General features: G+C 40.5%; 1 protein-coding gene across 1 annotated transcript in view; it reads left to right on the top strand.

Moving 5' to 3' along the window:
• The first annotated feature begins 2,977 nt into the window (after positions 1-2,977).
• Positions 2,978-21,168, top strand: part of LOC106084052 (mitogen-activated protein kinase-binding protein 1) — a 318,040-nt gene continuing 299,849 nt past the window's right edge. Inside the window, exon 1 of the mRNA XM_013247486.2 lies at positions 2,978-3,436. Coding sequence (XP_013102940.1) covers positions 3,362-3,436 — 75 coding nt within the window. The 5' untranslated portion in view covers positions 2,978-3,361. The remainder of the gene's footprint in view (positions 3,437-21,168) is intronic.

A 21,168-nucleotide genomic window follows, 5' to 3' on the forward strand; every position in this document is an offset into this window, starting at 1 on the left:
CCCCAGTTTCATCTGAGTTTTTGTCTTCCTCTTTTGCGTACTCTATTATGATCGCCTTCAAAAGACTTCTTCGATGGAGCATGATGATCCAGCCAACGCAACCTTTGTATTTTGATACGAGAACTATGTTACGTTACGATGCCTATCGTTACGTTACGATGCCTATGCCGTTGTAAGCCTGCTGTAGAAGGTGGCTTTGTAGTATGGTATGGTAGGTGTTGATTTGTCCTTCTCCAATGTTTTCCAGGATTTGCCATAGTGTCTGGTCTATGGTAGATTTGCCAGGTCTAAAGCCGCCCTAGTAGGGCCCAATTATTTCGTTGACTCTAGAGCCAAATTATTTTTTTGACGTGTCATGCACCGCGTGTATACTGTAGTTTGGTATATGGTGTTGTGGTCTTGTGGACGTCGCTTCAAAAGTTCACCACCTACCTTTTAATTCTCAGGAATTCAATTCTCGGATCCGAAGTATGGCTTGTTTGTGCATTACAGCCACACAGACGTCGACACCCTCTGATGTACTGAATTTAATGCTACACCTAATGCTGTTGCGCATTGAGGCTAGGCAAATTGATGCGACCCCTGTTGTGAGGCTTAGGGAGCTTTCTCATTGGTCATGCAGGAGCTACAGACACTGTGTTATCATTGATACAATGCCCCATGTTCCAGGGAGTATGAATTACACATCGCCTTTTTGATAAACATTACTGTACAAATTTTCCTGATGGAACCGATTGTGCTATTATGTGGTGGGTTCCTAGGTCTAGGATGACCCGGTGGGCTTTGGGGTGTACTCTGAAGAACTAGTAATGGTTATATCGAGAAGGTTACCCGACCACTGCAGTGTGTATCAAATGAAGAAGAATGGCTAAGATAAAATTTTATAATGACGATTGGCATAAATATCTTCCTAGATAGCCCTGGAGAATGTATTTCCGAATTCAAAAACCGACCTCTAAGTCGCAGATCTTTCAACGGGATGACTGAACAGTTCAAAATTCACCCATTCTGGGTGTTGGGCCACAGAAATATCACAGGGAATTCGGGAGCAAACAAGCATGCTAGACTAGAAACTTCCTTACACATTCCAAGAGAACTGGAGCCTGTGGGTATGACTCTAGCGATATGGAAGCAAAGTCTTTGGCATCAGGCCCGAAGGGCAACGTATGATAGAAGATCACAAAGTGGAGGTGTGACCCAATTTGCATTTCAAGAGGTCTACCGCTTTGCTGCCACTGCCATTGTGTCCGTCATGTCAGGTCACTGTCTAATCGAAAAACCTTCTAATAGGCTGAAGGTTGCATGTAACGACTTGCGGAAGCTGTGAGAACGTCGAGAAAGAGGAGTTTGTAGAACATCTGCTGTGTGTGTGTGTGTCTCGCACTGAAAGTCAGAAGGCGTTTCACTCTGGCTTCTCATTTCATTAAGAACTTGTCTGATTTAGGGGATAGGAATATTCGCAGTTTGTTGGTCTTTTTAAAACGATCTAGATGATTCAACGGTAGGAACTAGAAGGCATCCTCCTTCCCCTTGTTCCTGTGGTATCACAATGGACGATAACTTCTAAGTTAGTTTGATGGTAGACTGCCACTTAAAACTTAACCAACCAAGGTTCCTCAACGTTCGCACCGAGTATGGTCCAGATCGAGCTATATTTGGATATAGCTGTCATATATATACCGATATCTCCATATAAATCTTTGGGCCCATAAAAGGCTCCTTTATTAAGCGATTTCGCTGAAGTTTGGCACAGTAAGCCGTGCCCTATATGGTCCAGATCATCCTGAATATGGTGAAGATCGAACTATATTTTGATATAGCTACCATATAGATCAATCTCCCGATTTATGTTCCACAACAATGAATTGTACAAGACTCCTCGAAGATCCTGACAAGTTTGGTCCTCAGACCGTATTTCGATATAGTTGCAAATGTAATGAAGCCAATATGTGTATCCGAGGTGGTGAGTATCCAAAGTTCGGCTCGGCCGATCTTAATGTAATTTTATTTCTTTCAAAGTTGATTTTCTCATATTTTACCCGACCCCCTTAACAAACTTTTTATCCTTCTGCGGGAGAACTCGTGATACATTTTTACTTACTATCATCAGCGGATGTTAACAGCAGCTACTAAGGTAACACCACGTCCACATTTGAGATAAAGTCAGACTAGGATAAGCCTGCGTTTTGTCAAGTTGGAACCATTCAGAATCGTTTCATGGTTTCCAACATCCCCAAGTCACCCAGCATCAGTGCCGTGTAAAGCCTATCAGAGGTAGCTTTTTTTTCTCAACAGCCTGTTTAATCCGAAGAATTACCTCATTTAGTAGTATCTAAAGTCAACTCGTTTAAAGCCCACAGAAATGAATCACCTCTAACGTATTAAACATTTCATTCTTAATACCAATAGCTGGCTTCCTACTAATTTGAATCCTTTTATTTTTACGTTTACAGATTCTTTGGCCAAAACTAATTACTAATTCCAGGGAGCAGCTAAGCCGCCACCACCGTCATCCGTCGTTCAACAACCATTGATCATCGTTATCATTCAATGCCTTTGTTGGTTTATGCACCACAATAACTGCCAACAACACCAGAGAGCAATGTAAATCAAGTGAAAAATCTACAAAGAAAAGTAACTCTTTTATACCCTTACCCCTCAATCATAATATATCAGCTCTCTTTCTCCTTTTACCCTAACCAATCGAGAGCACTTTGAATGAGAATGCAACGAATCTACCAGAAAATGCCTATGATTTATTCGCCACTAAAACATATCAAAATAACATTGCCAGAGAAAGCCTTCAGTTTTAATTGCTGTTAAAAACACAGCACTGCACTTCACTGAACAGTAACAGTAAGAGTGTTGCTGATGTCGCTGCCAATATACGTGTGTGTGTGTGTGTTAAACGTCTCCATCCATTAATGTACATTCCATTGTTAAGTTGCCGTTATTTTCGCAGTCGCTGTCGTCGCCTTCGTTGTCGTCGCCTTCGTTGTCGTTTTCGTCTTAGTAGTCGTTGTTGACGTTATTTGGATCGTAAACTATCGCCTTTTTGTCTTAGCTAAGCCCTCAACCTCATGAACTCTACAACAATACCATCCACATACGCTTGCTTACTACTTGCTACTCACTTAGCCTGGACATGCTGCTTTTAACCGTTAAACATAGCGTTATTACCTCGGCCACCAACAAAGCGTGGATCTCAAATCACTGACACCAACCCAGTGTTCTTGAACAGCACACAGCCATAGTCAAGACACATTGCGAATTGCCGTTGTTGAGTCATCGGCAGAATTTTATGTGATTCCTCCTATTGTTGATAGCGTCACAAACCAACAAAGAAACCACCAACAACACAATGGATTCCAAAGATGGTCTTATGCTGCGAGCACCCATACGCCGTAAGCGCAACGACGAGCAGTTGGTTGATAGGGTGAGTACAATTTTAATCAAAATCTAAAAAAATGGGTCACCATGTTTGCTTTAACATTATTTTATTATTATGGATATGAACCGATATTAAAAACTGTTAAGGTCGACTTAAATCAGTGATGGGAACACTTAACCGTTGAAAATACAAAAATGGGTTTGTTTGGGACACAGTATAAATCGAACAATCAACTCATGGAAAAATAAAAAGTGTGTTAACAGAACGAAGCCACATGAATTTGCCTACACTGTACTGTTCGTACGTTTCTTTGCTATCCCCGGGGCCATACATATGTTCGGTTGTATGTTGTTGCCCATCTATCAGCCCAGCTAACAAAGTTTTCCAATTTCGATTTCCAACAATCGAGTGATCATCCGATGTCGAATCCGATGTCTTGCCGACATCTTATATATAAAATTGATTTTGTGTTTGTTGTTTGTTCCGTATAGACTCAAAAACGGCTGAACCGAAAATCTTGAAATTTGCACAGATTATGTAGGTTGGTCTGGAAGGAAACATAGGCTGTGTAATTTTCTGATATCGGACGGGGGCGGACCCTCCCCCTTACCACAAAAGTACTACCCAAAAGTAAAAGATGACCGATTGGGGCAATATGGGACTCAAATGAACGAAATTTCATGTTAAAAATTGGGTCCAAGTAACTGGGGGCCGCCCCAACCCCAAAACCTCTTAAAATATGTTTTGTGGACGATCATAACAATAATGGGCTCAAATGAAAGATATTCGGGAGTAGATGGCGAATATGGTCAGGAACGAGAAATAGGCTTTATAGTTTGTTGATTTCGGAAGGTAGCGAACCCATCCCTTCCCCTTTACCAAAAACAACACTCAAAATCAAAAGTGGACCGATTGGGACAATATGGGCACCAAATGAAAGCTATTGGAAAATAGAATACGAATATGGTATTAAAATTTGGGTCTAAGTACGACATCGGGCCGCTCCAACCCTAAAATTTCCTCAAACAGACATATTGGGCGTTCATTTCAATATGGGCCCCAAACGAAAGGTATTCGGGAGTAGATTACGAATCTGGCAAACAAAATCAGATCGAAGCATAGGGGGTCCCCCTACCCTCCAAAAAGCCTTCAAATGGGCATAGGACCCATCATTGCTATATGGGACTTGGATTTTTGTTTATTCCGTAGAATCAAAAACGGCTGAGCCAATTTTCTTAAAATTTTCACAGATTGTGTAAGATTGTCTGGAAGGAAACATAGGCTATATAATTCTTAGATATCGGATAGAGGCGGTCCTTCCTAACAACGCCATCCAAAACATCCATCCAAAAGTAGACCGATAGGCACCGATATTGGTATCAAATGAAAGGTTTTGGAGACTGGAAAGCGAATATCGTATTAAAATTTGGGTCAAAGTACCCAGCGGGCTTCCCTAATCCAAAAACTCCTCTAAACAGATATATTCGACGTTCATGTCAATATGGGACTCAAAAAAAAAGTATTCCACAGTAGATTACAAATATGGCATAAAAAATTAGGTCCAAGTAATGGGAGGTCGTCCCACTCCAAGTACCCCCAAATGGGCATATTACCTGACCATGTCTATATGGAACTCGAATGAAAGATATTTGAGAGTAGATTACGAATATCACATTAAAATTTGTGTTCAAGTCTAGGTCGCACTTTTCTTTCCAAAAATAAGTCAAATAGGTTGTTTGACCCATTATGACAATATGGGACTCAAATGAAAGGTATTTGAGAGTAGAAAACGAATTTGATGTCCAATTTCGGAGCCAAGTGTTTGGGGGTACGCCTTAATGCGCCCCCTAAACTAACTTAATTTTCGATTGTGGCAATATGGGGCTCAAATCAACGGTATTTGGGAGTAAAGAACGAATTTGATATCTATTTTAAGGGCAAAGTGCGCCGGTGGCCGCCCCAGCCCCAAAACACCCTCCAAACATTTTATATTTACTGACCATGGCAATATGGGGCTCACATTGAATGGAATTGGGAGTGCAGAACGTATTTGATATCCATATTTGAGTCGAAATGTCTGAGTGCCATCCCTCCCCTAAAAATCACTTCTCATTACCCTAATTTTCAAAAACACCAGATCTCGGAGATTGGTAATGCGATTCGTTCGAAGTCCCTGGGGTCCTCCCCACCCTCAAACAGAATTTATTTACCGATCATGCCATTATGGGACTCATGTATTTGAAATTAGAGCACGAAGCGCATATTTACATTAAGGGCCAAGTGTCTCTCTAAACTGGATATACAGCGGTCAAAAAAAGTATTCATCATTAGCAAAATTGATAATAAATTCACTTATTTTGGGTAATTGAAGAAAATTTAAAGTAAACAAATAATGCAGTTTTATGCAATAGTTTATTTTTCGTAATATGTTTTAAAATAAATTCAAAAAATAAATTTAATTAGCGCAAAAAATGCAATTTTATATAATAACACCAAAAACAGAACAAAAAAAGTATTCATCATTGATGTGCTATCATCAAAGTCAAATTCAAATATTATTTGGGAATCCCCCTTTTCTGTTTTATTTAGTAAAGGAGGCTTTGCCCTTGACAGCAAATATTTAATTTCATTGAAAATATAGTTTTTGTCAAAATGGGTCGTAAGCAAAACGAGGTTTCTGATGAGGTAAAAGTTTTGATAATAAAACACCACAGGAATGGTTTAACTCAAAAAACTATCAGTGAAATATTAAATAGACCACGATCTACTATACAATCCATCATCAGAAAGTGGACAGAAACGAAAACTGTTGACAATAAACCAAGATCTGGTCGACCAAAAGCACTTTCAGTTGGAGATGTGCGTTGGCTAGTGCGGCAAGTTCAGAAAACTCCGAAGACAAATGCGACCATTCTTCGTAAAAACACTATGGAATATTTAGGGAAGGAAGTTACTACACAAACAATTCGAAATACACTCAAAAGGCATAGTTACAGAGGAAGAACTGCACGTAAGAAGCCCTTTATAAATAAAATAAACCGAGTGAAAAGGCTAAACTTCGCAAAAATGTATGTAAAACAGCCCGAATCATTTTGGAAAACAGTCATTTTTGCAGACGAGAGCAAGTTTAATCTTTTTGGGTGCGATGGAAAGGTCATAGTGTACAGAAAACCAAATACAGAGCTTGAAGAACGAAACACAGTTGCTACTGTAAAACATGGTGGAGGTGGTTTAATGGTTTGGGGGTGTATGGCGGCTTCAGGAGCGGGAAATCTTGAAATTATTAATGGAGTAATGGATCATAAGTATTACATTGACATTTTAAAGAGGAATTTAAAAGATAGTGCTGTAAAACTTGGGCTTGGTAATAACTTTCAATATTATCAAGATAATGACCCCAAACATTCTGCTTTAAATACCAAGATGTGGATGCTGTATAACTGCCCCAAAGTCATTAAAACTCCTCCTCAAAGTCCCGACTTGAACCCAATTGAACATCTTTGGGAACATCTCGAACGCAAATTGAGAACGCGCAATTTTTCGAGCAAGAGTCAAATGCAACAGGTGATAATGGAGGAATGGACTAATATAGACCAAAATATAACCGCTAAATTAGTCCAATCGATGTCAAACCGTTTAAAAGAAGTTATAAGACGCGGTGGTCGAATAACAAAGTATTAATTTTTTTAAATTATGTTATTTATTTTTTTGTTTTTTTGCAATGATGAATACTTTTTTTGTTTAATTTTTTGTGTTCAGCTGTAAAATGGCCCTTTTTGTTCCAATAAATACTATTTTTTTCTTTAAAAACAATGAAATTGTGTACATATATATCACACAAGCACTACTGCATCATTAGTTTAATATGTTTTTATTCCAATTGTCTTTTGTAGACTTATTAAAAAAAAAACATTGAATGATGAATACTTTTTTTGACCGCTGTATTTACCAATACGATAATATAGGACTCAGAGGAAAGGTATAAGCTTTTCGATTCAGGTTTAAACTTAATGATAAGGGACTTTTTTATAGCCGAGTCCGAATGGCGTGCCGCAGTGCAAGAATTTTTTACATGACCATGCATGGCAAATGTCGCCAGCATTAAGAAGAAATCACCACCGCCTTAAATTTTGTCCGATGCTATCGCCAGGATTTGAACGCAGGCGTTCTGCGTTATAGGCGGACATAGGCTACAGTGGCACGATTTCGATATACACATTCAGGGTGAAGTGTGCCAACCCTAAAAAGATATTGGAGGAGAGTTAAAGAAGGCGCAGCGGAGTGGGCCCGGTTTGGCTAGTCGTAACTTAAAAACGAAAGAAGTGGTTTTCACGTTGCACAGTGGGGTGAGAAAAAGGAATAAGTGGAAATAAGTCTGCCATTTTTTATTTGATGGAAAGTGCTTAAAAAACCCTACAAAAAACATGCTTTTATAGTGTCCAAGAAATTCGACTAATAAATTTTTTTTTAGAAATTTTCGCAGAGACTGTTACCTTATTTTGTTGCTTGTGAAGGCATTTCTGAATCGATTTTAAATTTAACTGATTTGTAATATCGATTAAATTTACTATATTTCTGCCACGATATAAGGTCCGATTCTTCAGTCAAAAGCTATGTGAGTTACATAACAAAAAATATGAAAAAGTAAGGTTTTGACATTTTTTCTTGAAAGAGGTAATTTTATTGTTTCCTCTTTATACAGAAAACTTGGCCTAATACTATCAATTTTGCTTAATGTAGATGAGTTTTAAGTGTAATTTTTATAAATTGCATTGACTCTTGTAGGTGATATGTGACATACAATATTGGCCTTTTTTCCAAAAAAAAAAAAAAACTGCGAACACCCATCGAGTTCTCAAAACGCAATGCTGCAATATACTAGCTGGGCAGGGCCCGCCCCGCTGCGCCTTCTTTCACTCTCTTATTTTATCGGAGCCCTATAATGGCACGTTCACGAAATAAACCCTGTTTGGGGGTGATGGTACCGCCTTTCAGATATTTCACGCCAATGTGGATATTATATTGGTCCTCTACTCCCAAATACTTTCATTTGAGCCTTAAATTTCTATTGTCGGTAAATATATCGGGATGTTTTTGGGGTGAGGTGGACCCCAATATATCAGACTCGTGCTCTAGTGTCAAATACCTTTCACTTGAACCCCATTTTGTCATCATTGATTTAAATTTCCATTTGGCGGGCTTTGGGGGTGGGGCGGCCGCCCTTGATATCCCACCATACTAAATTTCTGTTTTGAGCTAAATTTCGCGTAAATTACTCCACCCATCTCCGAGATCTGGCGTTTTTGAAAATAGGTTAAGGAGAGGGAAAGGACACAGGGTACGCCACAGGGGGTCATTTTATCGCCACTCCTATGGGTGACCACCAAACATTTATGGTCCAATTACGGATGCTGACTGGGGAGGAATTTGAACCCGTCTGCTACGCAGACGATGTTATAATACTTCTAAGGGGTAAGGATCCGAACGAGCTATGCAGAAGGGCCGAAAGAGTCTTGCATATGGCATATGCAAGTGGATATCAGATTCATACTCAACTCCCAAAAACCACATTTGTGCTACATATGGCTATAGTCGGTATATATGTGTGGTTCAGGGGGGTTTATGAGATGATTCGTCAATGAAACAATAAAACAGATATCAGATTTGAGCCCCTTTTTGACATAATCCACAAATATGTCCAGTTTGAGGGGCATGTAGGGTGGGGCGGCCAACCACGCATTTAGCCCTGAAAAAATGTCTGCATCGTGCTCTACTGTTAAATTCCTTTGAGCCGCAAATGCAATTGCTTTAGGGGGAGTTTATGGGGTTAGACTACACCCAAAGACTTGGTCTCAAATACCTATTATTTGAACCCCTTATTGCCATAGTAGGCAAACATGGCCGGTTTGAAGGGAGGTTAGGGAGCGGACTCTAAAGTGGCCCCATAATGACAATGTTTGAGCCCCATAATGTCAATCATGGTGAATGTGGCGATCCAGATATTCAGGGCTACGAATCTCGTTCAGATCCACATTAATTATTTTTTTTTTGTCTTGGTTATCTACATTCAAAATCATATTTCATAGTTACCACTTGGGATACCACATTTTTAAAGATCCGCAGATCCTCCTGTGCCTATGCCAATTTGAGGGTGGAAAGTGTACTCTCCTACCAAAGATCTTTTTTTGCTGTGCTATTCTATCCTGATCGGCCTTCATTTATTATTTTTAATTCCTTTTTTTTTGGGTAAGATGGGGAATACTCACAGATGTTGGGTACTCAGTAGTTTAGTGGATAGCGTTGGAGACAAAACAGGTTCAGTGAACTTGTTGTCCTAGTATAGGTGGGGGATGAGAACCATGCCTCTAGGGCACTGCATAACCAACACTCACACCAAATTCTACCCAGAAAACTACGATTCGAATACAAACTAACGGATTCGAACCTTGCATTGCATATTATGCAATGAGTGCGAGTCGAATGTGCCACATAGTAGTACGCATGAGAAAACGTCTATCATTAGTGCCATATTCAATAAACCATTATTCGAGACTTTTTTTTTTGTATTTGTACTGGGCTATATAATACATATATAAATCTGGTATTACTAGGATTTTTATACCCTCCACCATAGGAAGGGGGTATAATAATTTCGTCATTCTGCTTGTAACTGCTGGAAATATTCGTCTGAGACCCCTTAAAGTATATATACTCTTGATCATCGTTAAATTTTTTATCGATTAAGCCATGTCCGTCTGTCTGTCGAAAGCACGCTTACTTCCGAAGGAGTAAAGCTAGCCGCTTGAAATTTTGAACAAATACTTCTTATTAGTGTAGGTCGGTTGGTATTGTAAATGGGCCATATCGGTCCATGTTTCGATATAGCTGTCATATAAACCGATCTTGGTTCTTGACTTCTTGAGCCTCTAGAAGGCGCAAGGCAAGTATCCCACAACTGTGCCAAGTATGGTTCAAATCGGTCCATAACCTTATATATATGGGCCATATAAAACGATCTTGGGTCTTGACTTCTTGAGCCTCTAGAGGGCGCAATTCTTATCCGATTGGAATAAAGAAGAAGTATTTTGTTATGATATCCAATAACTGTGCTAAGTTAGGTTTAAATTGGTTCATAACCTGATATAGCTGCCATATAAACCGATCTGGGATCTTGAATTCTTGAGCCTCTAGAGGGCGCAATTGTCATCCGATTGGAATGAAATTTTGCAAGAAGTATTTTGTTATGATATCCAACAACTGTGCCAAGTATGGTTCAAATCGGTTTATAATCTGATATAGCTGCTATATAAACCGATCTGGGAACTTGAGGTCTTGAGCCTCTAGAGGTCGCAATTATTATCCGATTTGCCTGAAATTTTGTTCGACGGTATACAACTCCCATATAAATCGATCTCTCTATTTTACTTACTCGAATTGGCTGACATTTTACACAGGTCTCCGACATATAATTTAATTGTGGTCCGAACCGGACCCTATCTTGACATCGCTCTAATAGCAGAGCAAATTTTTCTTTTATCTTTTTTTTTCCTAAAAAGAGATGCCGGGAAAAGAACTGGACAAATGCGATCCATGGTGGAGGGTATACAAGATTCGGCCCGGTCGAATTTAGCACGCCTTTACTTCTATTTGTAATAGGACGTTCATTTTGAATAGCAGGTAACGCTTTAATGAATCAACTAAAAATAATGGCATGTGCTTCAACAGTTCTAACGGGACTTTAAGCGAAATGTTCAAGTTGCAGAGATATATGTCAGTTTTCCACAGAACAATATTTTTTATAAGCAGGGGCTTTTAAACGAACATATGCAGCAGCATAGCTAAAGATAAAGGAAACCCCATAATTAAGTCTTGGCTTACGAACAACATTCTAGCTGAGGAAAAATTTTCTTCACAAATTTGTTTCTCTCCATTTTGTACACGAAATTTGGGCTTTCAACAACATTCTTAACGTTCGCATGGCCAAAATAAGGCTTAGGAGGAGATTTGTTTAAGTTGTCCATGCTCCATTGGCAACGTTGTTTGTTATTAACCAAAAGATGTGGGTCACATTGAAAGTCGTGCCTACAAAACTCCACTGTCAAGCGTGTAAACAGAGTATGCAACACAGACTGCCGGCCGTGCTACGAGCGGATGGATGGACCAATTTGTGGAGTTGGCATGCAATACGATGCCGATGACTGGCAATGCAAGACGATATGATTGAGTTATGGCCAGACAAATACTCTCGACATTAATAGGAAATGTGTGGTCGCCTGGACGGACAAGCTGCGCCTGGTTTGTGTCAGAGTTTTTTTTCAATTTTCAATTTTCTTCTAACCACTATCTGTATGTATGAGTATGTGAAAAATGGCTTTAGAATTGTGGCCAACGCAAGAGAAGGCATGAAACCATAACATTAAGGCCATTAAGACAAACATTTTGTCAAAACATTTAAAAGACTGCGACAAAAGTCAGAGGAGTGAAATCCAAACCCATGAAATCCAAGGAGCAGCTACAAGCCACAGTGTCAATGCTGTAGAACATTAGAAAGAGAAGATGTCAAATCAACGACACACCGACCAAGCAATCCATAAAGATGCCAGTCATCAATTGCTCCTTCTGCTGCAGAAGAAAGTTATTGGAATCATTGCTAGTGAAAGACCTCAAGACAATGCCGTTGATAAGAAGAGCTGATGACTGTTGCTTTTCTTTGATCTTTTTTCCCCCAACGTGTGGCTATGGGTATGCATAGAAAATTGGATAAATTTTCTTGCGCTTGGACTGACAGATGATCAGCAAGATGGATGGATATGGACATGGAAATAAAAACGTTTGCCATCAAACACCGCAACAAATGTTTGCCATTTAGAGGTCACATTTGTCAAGCAGCCAATGTCATATCGATTTCCAACCTCAACTGCATACTCTGCGAAATGTCATTGATATTTACTCGTCACCCGCCTCCAGGGACTGGATTTGAGGCAACTTTTATTGGCTTGTTGCAATACTTTCTAGGCCATACTCTTATTTAAGCCACAAACTGATCATTTGTCTCTGCGGCATGAGATGTCGAAGTTTTAGTACAAATCAAAAATCGAATCAGTTCACAGAGGAGGAAGGGGGGGGTATTGGAGCAAGTTGGGGTTTTTTTTTGTTCAATTCCGTTATCATGATCCACTTTTCTGCAATCACTCATCGCTCCCACGACAATGCAAATGTCAATTTTAATTTCAAAAGTATACAATGCTGTTTTTAACACTCCGAATGAAATTGCACAGTGGGATAATAGCACCATGAACTGAAAATAGAATTGTTTTTGTATGACGCTAACAATTGACCACTGTTAGCCGGAGGGAGATGCTAAAAATGTACCTTGCTGAACTAAATATTAGCCTCAGCTCCGAGGTGTGCCAGTCATCCTTTATGGCGAAGACTCTGCAACGGTTGAAAAGTATATAGTCCAGTGCGTAGATTTTTAAGGATCGCCTACCTCGACAACGTCCATAATACCGCAAGGGAAATTCCACTGAAACAGCCCTTCCTGACATTGTCGGTAAAATACAATAGAAGACTATATCGCCATTTCTTTGCATTGAGGTTATCTTCGGTGTTAAACCAGCTAGTAATATAATATACTCAAAAAAGCACCTATTCCTTGGGAAGACATAATGTTCTGAAAAGCCTGGTTGTTTCGATGGACAGTCCACTGAATTTGAAATCCTTGCCGTATACAACTTCAAGAAGGCTGTCATTAGCCCATAGAAAAAATCAAGCACGACGTTGACAAAGTGACCACATTCGTTCATAGTAAAAGTAAATCAACACACAGATGATATCAGGTCAACCACAAATGTTCATGAACCAACAAAGCTTTTGTAAATGAAACGTACACACTCGTTCATATTCTGGGAGTTCTTTAAAGATTTAAAAGATTTCAAAAAGATTTTTTGTGATACTTAGTACTGAAACTGTGTTCCATCCATCACATTGAATGTTTGCAAACGCCTTACAACACTGCACCACAGCCGGCTATGTTGGTTAGGTTTAAGTGGCAGTCTGCCATCAGACTCACTTAAACGTTTTCGTCCATTGTGATGCCACAGAAACAGAGGAAGGAAGATGCCTTCTAGTTCCTACAGTTGAACCATCCAGATCGCTTTAAAAAGCCCAATAATTTGCGAATGTTCACGTCCGCTAAATCAGACAGGTTCTCAAATAAATGAGAACCTAAAGTGGAACTCCTTCTGACTGCTAGTGCGGGACACACACACAGAAGGTGTTCTATAGTCTCTTCTTCTTCGATGTCCTCACAGATTCTGCAAAAGTCATTGCTGGCAACCTTCAGTCTGTCAGCATGTTTTCCGATTAGACAGTGACCTGTCATTACGGACACAATGACTGAGACGTCTGTTCTAGCCAATGACAGCAAAGCAGTAGACCTCTTCAAGTCTAGATTAGGCCACATAGCCCTCCCTTTGTGACCATCTATCATTAGTAATTATTCGGGCCTGGTCCTGAAAACTTAGCTTACCTGTCGTTAGAAGCATACCCACAGATTCCGGTATCCTGGAATGTGTAGGGTAGTTCCTAGTCTCGCAAGGTTACCCGCTTTACAATTCCCTGGGATATCTCTGTGGCCTGGCACCCAGAACAGGTTAATTTTGAACTGTTCAGTCATCTCGTTGAGAGATCTGTGACAGTCGAGGGCGGTTTGTGTGTTCAGAAAAACGTTCTCCAGGGATTTAATGGCTGTCTGAGAAGATATTATGCCAATCGTCGTAATGACATTATATCTTTGCCATTCCACCACTTCCTTAATTGCAAAAGTCTCTGCTTGATATACACTGCAGAGGTCGGATAGATCTTTAGAGTACACGCCAAAGCCCACCTGGTCGTTTAGTTTGGAACCATCCGTATAGAAGTCTATGTAACTTTTGTTACCAGGGATATCGTAGTTTCAATCGGTTCTATCAGGAATAGTGGTACAGTAATTTTTATCAAAAAGCGGTTCAGGTAGGGTGTAATCCACACTGCCTGGAACATCGGACATTGTATCAAGGTTAACACAGTGTCCGTAGCCGGCACATGACCAAAGAGAAAGCTTCCTTAACCTCACGTCATCAGCATACGCGACCACTTTTACGCCTTTTCTTCCAGAGACAAATATATTATTGTTAGTGATTATATTCCAAAGTTGAGAAGACAGTACACCTCCTTGAGGTGTTCCTCTGCTGACCCACCTTTTTATATCCACAGATCCCAAGCCTGCCGTAATGCATCTTTTAGTAAGTAAGTTATTAACAAACTTTCTTGCGGTAGAGTTTATGCTAAGAAACTCCTTCATGATTGGCTTCGGTTTTACGGTAGAGTTGATGCCTAGAAACTCCAACTCCTTCATGATTGGCGTCGGTTTTACATTATTGAAAGCACCTTCAATGTAAAGAAATGCTACCATTGCATATTCCTTGACAGCGAGAGAATCCTCTATGTAGCCGACTAGGTTGCAAAGGGGTGTTTCAGTGGATTTGCTTTACTATATGCATACTGCTTCCGCGACAGGCGATCTCCAGGGATCTTTGCCCTAAGATATGTTTCTATCAACCTCTCAAGAGCCTTCAGCATAAAAGATGACACACTAATAGGACGAAAATCTTTCGCCTTCGTGTGGTAGGATTTTCCTGCTTTCAGAATGAAAATGACCTTCGTGTCCCTCCATCCCACAGGTATATATATCATTCTGATACAAGCAGAGTATATATTCCTAAGCCAGGGAACCAGTCTATCAGACACTGCTTGTAATTCAACCGGTGATACATCATCAGGCTATGTTAATACAATATTACAGAGTTTTAGACCCATTTAAACTAAGAATTTACGAGTTTATCATATGTTTGACAAAAATGGTACAGCAAGTTGGGTCAAATATTTGACTAATTTGAATGTAGCTTAAGTTTAGAAGAGGGAGCTCCAACGACTCGTCATATTCCCCACATGCTATTACCTACCGCACTTATTCTGCGTAATTGCTCTCGTAGACCTATGTGTCCCGTTATGATACGAAAAGCTTTAATGATCTCCTTCTTACTTCCCCTCAGTCTCGTCTTCTCTTCTCACAATCTGCATCTACCCATCGGATTTTCGTCGTCCTACCGACTGATACATATACCGAAAGAAAAATTTATATATGAATACCGTAATACCAAAACAATACCGTAGTGTATTTGAAAAGCTTTACATCATCCATTCTATGCGGTATTGTTTTGTATTACTTTACTATCAATGCCATTGGCATACATTTTTCGTTCGGTGTACCTATTTTGTAGGGACGATGTTCATAACGGTCGGTGCATGAAACAACAACGTGTGTTCACAAAATCATCCACGCTTGTTAACAATATTTCCAACAACGTAGGTGTATGAAAATGGCAACACTGGTGCATGATTTTGCAACGTCTATTTTCTATCAGTGTGCATTGACTGCATACTGCAGTTGTCAGGATTGGTCTGACAACCACCATCATCTGTCATCAATTTAATGCTAGACATAATGCCTCTCGACATTGCGGCCTAATAAATTTCTGCGAGTTAAGCAATGGAAACGAACGCAGAGTTATCCTTATAAAAATGGCTGATTTCCCGGACTGTGTGGACTATACATCGCATAAGCCGCAATTTGATAAAAAGTGCTATAACACTCTACCTAATAAAGCCAATTTAAACAATGTCCCTGAAGAAGAAGGCATGCAGACTCTTATACGACCACGTGGGCTTTGGGGAGACTCTGAAGAACTGAGACTTGGTATATCGAAAAGGTTATCTGATTTTGGTAGTGTGTATCAAAGCGCAAGACCATTTTTTTCTGCTTTCAAGACAACAACAATCATTGAGCATTTTAAGAACTGATCTCTTTGTTTAGAAATACAACCTTGAATGAGACAATTGAGAACTGAGTAAAACAGATAACAAGACACAAAGGCAATGAGATGAGTGAATGGATAAAAATAAATAAATAGATTCAGATTTCAGTGAGTGCATGTTCAACAATGCTACATGCATTCGGGTCCATTTTGTTTCAGATAGAGTATTACTTTTCTTGTCGTCTGCTTTCGTAGTACGAAATTCGTACGAAGGCATCGTGGTTGACTTGGCAAAAGCATGGTTAAACACACACACACACACGCCTAGTTTTTTTTATATGAGAAAACAAACAGTTTGCAAATGATTTGTGTGATCAGTTCCTCTATAGAAAATGACAGCGAGACGCTTTCATATACAGCCAGTACATCGAGTAATTTCTTATATCTCACTGTAGCGGCGATGAATTCGAGATAAAAATACTCCCAAGTACTGAATGGTGGTTGTTTTTGAAGATTATCTACTCAACAGCAACTTGTTCGTTTTACTCTATCTTCAGGGTCTCGCTCTTCAGTAGTTTTGAAATACAACATCATGTGGGTTCAGTATTCACGAGTTCAGCAAAAACAGTCATCAATGAATGGTTTTTGCCAGGCCTTTGGTGTGTATCAAGTGGGGAAACTCGCATTCAAAGAATATTTTGGGTGGGTGGCTCAGATATAATGTCGGAAAGATGGTTCGCATATAGTGACCTATTTTACCACCGGAAATATGTCGAGTATGACCTTCAAAATCTAGAACATAATACTACGTAGTGAAGTTGGTTTGGACCCATATTTACTTTGTATTTTATTTACTTTTTGTTTTGAATTTTTCAATATCACAATTTTTTTGCGACATCAAACGAGGAAATCCAAATTTTACATGCAATCGAAGGTAAGACAAATAAAAAGCCTTCTTTTGATCTAATGGCTAACGCTATTTGATTTGCATTTGGACAAACTAAATGTGTCATATAAATGTGTCTAATGTGAATACAAAATCAAGAATTTACGAGTTTATCATATTTTTGACAAAAATGCTACAGCAAGTTGGGTCAAATAATCTAATCTGACTAATCTGAACGTAGCTTAAGTTTAGAAGAGGGTGCTCCAACGACTCGTCATATTTCCCAATTGCTGTCACTTACCACACTTATTCTGTACATTTCCGCTCGTAGACCGATGCGTCCCGTTATGATACGGAAAGCTTTAATGATATCCTTCTTACTTCCTATCAGTCTCGTCTTCTCTTCTCACAATCCGCCTTCGTCGCACACGCACTTAACTCTGTCAGCATCACTCCGAAAGGCTTCGGATTCACTAAATATACTGATGGCGCTCCTCTGTTCTTTACATCTGCTATTCTGCTATTTCATTCCCCTTTATTCCGCTATTGCTAGGCACCCACACAACGCGATTTGGCTTCTCTTCTCACAATCCGCATCTACCCATCGGGTTTTCGTCGTCCTACCGACTGTTACTCTGTTCCACAGCTCTACAAGCGCGTTCGTCGCACACGCCCTTAACTCTGTCTGCATTACTCCGAAAGGCTTCGGATTCACTAAATATACTGATGGCGGTCCTCTGCTCTTTACATCCGATTCGTCAGCTATTTCATTCCCCTTTATTCCGCTAATGCCAGGCACCAACACAACGCGAATTGTGCCATCCTCAAAGAAGGCATTAATCTCCTTCTTACACTCCAAAACTGTTCGTGACCTTAGGTAAGGCTAGGTTAGCTTGAAAAGAGGGTGCAGATATTAATCCGCCCCACGCCACTATGGACATACACCTAAGCCAGTAATCGGTTTGTTGTGCGCTCTAAAAACTATAAAGTAACCTCTAAAAAGAACATTTTAAACTAGGAATTCCGTGCTACTTACCAAATCCTTATTTGTTTTCCATACCACTCGTTCGTGAGCTTACCGTTCTGGTTGTTTTTGCCCTGATGATCAGTTTACAGTCCGTAAAGACATTAACCATACCACCTCAAGCATTCCGTGATCGCCCGGATCTCTGCTTTAATTCATCTGTGTATCATGAACTTTTAGATGGCAATACCAGAGTTCCGTCAATCCAATACTGTCCCGCTGGCAGCAGTGCCTCGTACTCGACTTGAAGTATCGTCTCTGGTATTCGATCCGAAACTTCTGACAGGTTTTCTATTGTCGCCTCAATTATACCGTTATTGGCCCACCTTTTTCATCCTAGTGAACAAGCAAATTTCAGTCTTCTCTGGGTTGACATAGAGATTCCTAAGTCTAGCCCAGTCGTTTGACATCTCCAAACCCTTTCAGCCTTTTTGCATAGCTAATCGTCTTTGTAACAGACGTTTTCAAATCCCCCTCAGTCAGCATCCGTAGTAGGTTATTTCTGGTGGTCACTCATAGGAGTGACTATGAAATGCCCCCTGGGACATGCCCTGTGCCACTTTCTCCTTTATCTTTATGGCAAGAGACCCTCAGCTACCTATGACTTTTGTGTCTCATAACCTTGGCGGGCTTGTGTTCAAATGCCACACTTACCTCCTTCCAAGTTTTCATAGTATATGCAAGTCCTAGGCACGCCGTGAAAAAAGCGGCCAGATGGGTCGCCAGATAGTCCGTCTCCTTATGTGTTAATACAAAATCGCCAATGATAATCCCATTAACTAACAGGGGCAAACTTCTCTCATATCAATGAGTGCTGTCTGATTCAAGCTAAAGCTCAATGATAAGGGGCCTGTTTTTAAGCCGAGTCCAAACGGCGTGCACCAATGCGAAACCTCCATGGGAAGAAGTTTTTACATGGCAAAATACTCCTAAATGGTTGGAAGCTTCTCAAGGCTTCCTTTCCTTTCTTTCTGTAATGCCGTCGATCAACCTCTTTATTCCATTCTGATGTCTCCTTGGGTCCCGTCGTATTCTGTGGAAAATGAGTTTTTTTTTTATTTAGAGCCTCAACATGTCCTCCATTGACTCTGCTCTCACTTTTGTTTGGACATTGGTTTATGTGGGAAAGTTTTTCATCTGTGCGGCGTCATTAACGCTATCGACCTGGTCGCAGAATAGCTTCCAGGAGGCACAATTTTCCGTTCTGATCATCTAATTGTATTTCTTTTAGCCGTGTGTAATACAAATTCAAATAAACTGCCGCTTTTTACGACGTACTCTGTTATAAAGTCTGCAGACCTCTTACCCAATATTGCGAACCACCCCGGTCATCCAGGTTTTTTCTTGGGCTGATTTTCTTTCTCGATGAAGACCCCACTAGTGCAGTCGTATAACTGTTGACATTGTCGTCAATGTCTTTTATGCTTGGATAATGTAAATTATCTTGTCCAAGCCTTCTTCTGAGTTTTGTCCAGTTGGTTTTCAACTTATTTCGGAAGCTTATCGTATTCGGCACTGACCTTTCTATTCTGTACCTGATGTAGCGATGCTGTGAGAATGAGTGCTCCTTGGATACCCTCCAACCCTAAACCTCATCGATCAGATTTACCAAACATCTAAAACCTCCTTCCCAATCCAATTGACAAAGGTGGGGGTGTTACCAACGTTAAGTGTTATTATGTCGTAAGTATGCAAGAATTCTGCCAGTGCTTGGCCCCGCTTATTAATGTTGGTACTACCACACGAAATGTGCTGAGGGTTCGCATCGTAAAGTCATTCCCTGGCTGTTTTGCTTTCCTCACCAGCCGTTACAGCTCCGACGTGCGTGGCGGTGTCGAAGAGTCTAACGGCAGATTAAGTGATGCGAGGTATGCTCCACCGTCTCCCTGTATCATCACTGTTACTGCATCCGACGTTGACAACTCTGGGGAAAATATATAATTTTAATTTTTGACAAATAACGCAGGTCCCCGGCCGAGTACCAGTGTGTGGATAGAATAATTGGTAGTTTATATGGTTCAGTCCAGAATCTTTGTTCTGGGTCGTCCATGGCTCCTGAATTAAGGCAATATGAATCTTGCCCTTGCTGATTTCCTCCATCAGAGCGTTTGTAGCTGTCTCGCTCCGGTGGAGGTTTATCTGGATAACATCAATAATTGGTCCTCAAGTAAATGGGCTTCTTGGGAGTGGGTGATGATCTCATCGTCTGCTCCCTGTTGGTTAGGCTGCACTGAGATTCTTGCCATTGCACTGCCCGATGTTTCAATATTAGGATCATTGCCTAAACTAGTCTTACGAATATCGAGAAAGTCGGTGATGGTTCCATCGTTGAATCCCAGTTTGTTAGGTTCTGTTGAGTCTCTCGCCCTTGCACCGCCTGTTGTCTCAATTTTGGGACCTTTTATAATCCTAGTCTTCCCATTATTGGGACAGTCGGTGATGGTCTCGACCTGATGTCTCAATATGAGGATCTTTGCCTATCCTAGTCTTCCCAATCTTGAAAAAGGTGGTCTTTGTCCCTAAGTACGACATGCCTTTAGTCTAAGCCAAACTTGTCATGGAGACTTGATTAGTGCTTACCACAAGTAGAGTTCCTTCCTCCTTCTCCTCCCTCTGGAAGACCTCCAATTTCTCTGCGATGAAACCTTGGTTTTGCTTGCCCAAGAATCCCAATATGCGTTGCGTCACGAATTTACTGCCCCATTCCTTGATGAAGATCGTCGCCTTTGTGAGCTGGGGGTTGTCCACTTTTCTCACCAGGTCAAGCTTTGCGCACTCCCAGGGAGTGTGGATACTTCTGACGAACTTTTTGACGGTATCAATACATTTTGTTGACGTAAAGCGCAGAAAAATGTATTGATACCCTTGGTGAAGGTCGTCGCCTTTGTGACCTGGGGGATGTCCACTTTTCTCACCAGGTAGAGCTTTGTGCACTCCCAGGGAGTGTGGATACTTCTGACGAGCTTTTTGGGCGGTATCAATACATTTTTCTGACGTAAAGCGCAGCGTA

The sequence above is a fragment of the Stomoxys calcitrans genome, chromosome 3 (assembly GCF_963082655.1).
Source record: "Stomoxys calcitrans chromosome 3, idStoCalc2.1, whole genome shotgun sequence".
Taxonomy (NCBI): domain Eukaryota; kingdom Metazoa; phylum Arthropoda; class Insecta; order Diptera; family Muscidae; genus Stomoxys; species Stomoxys calcitrans.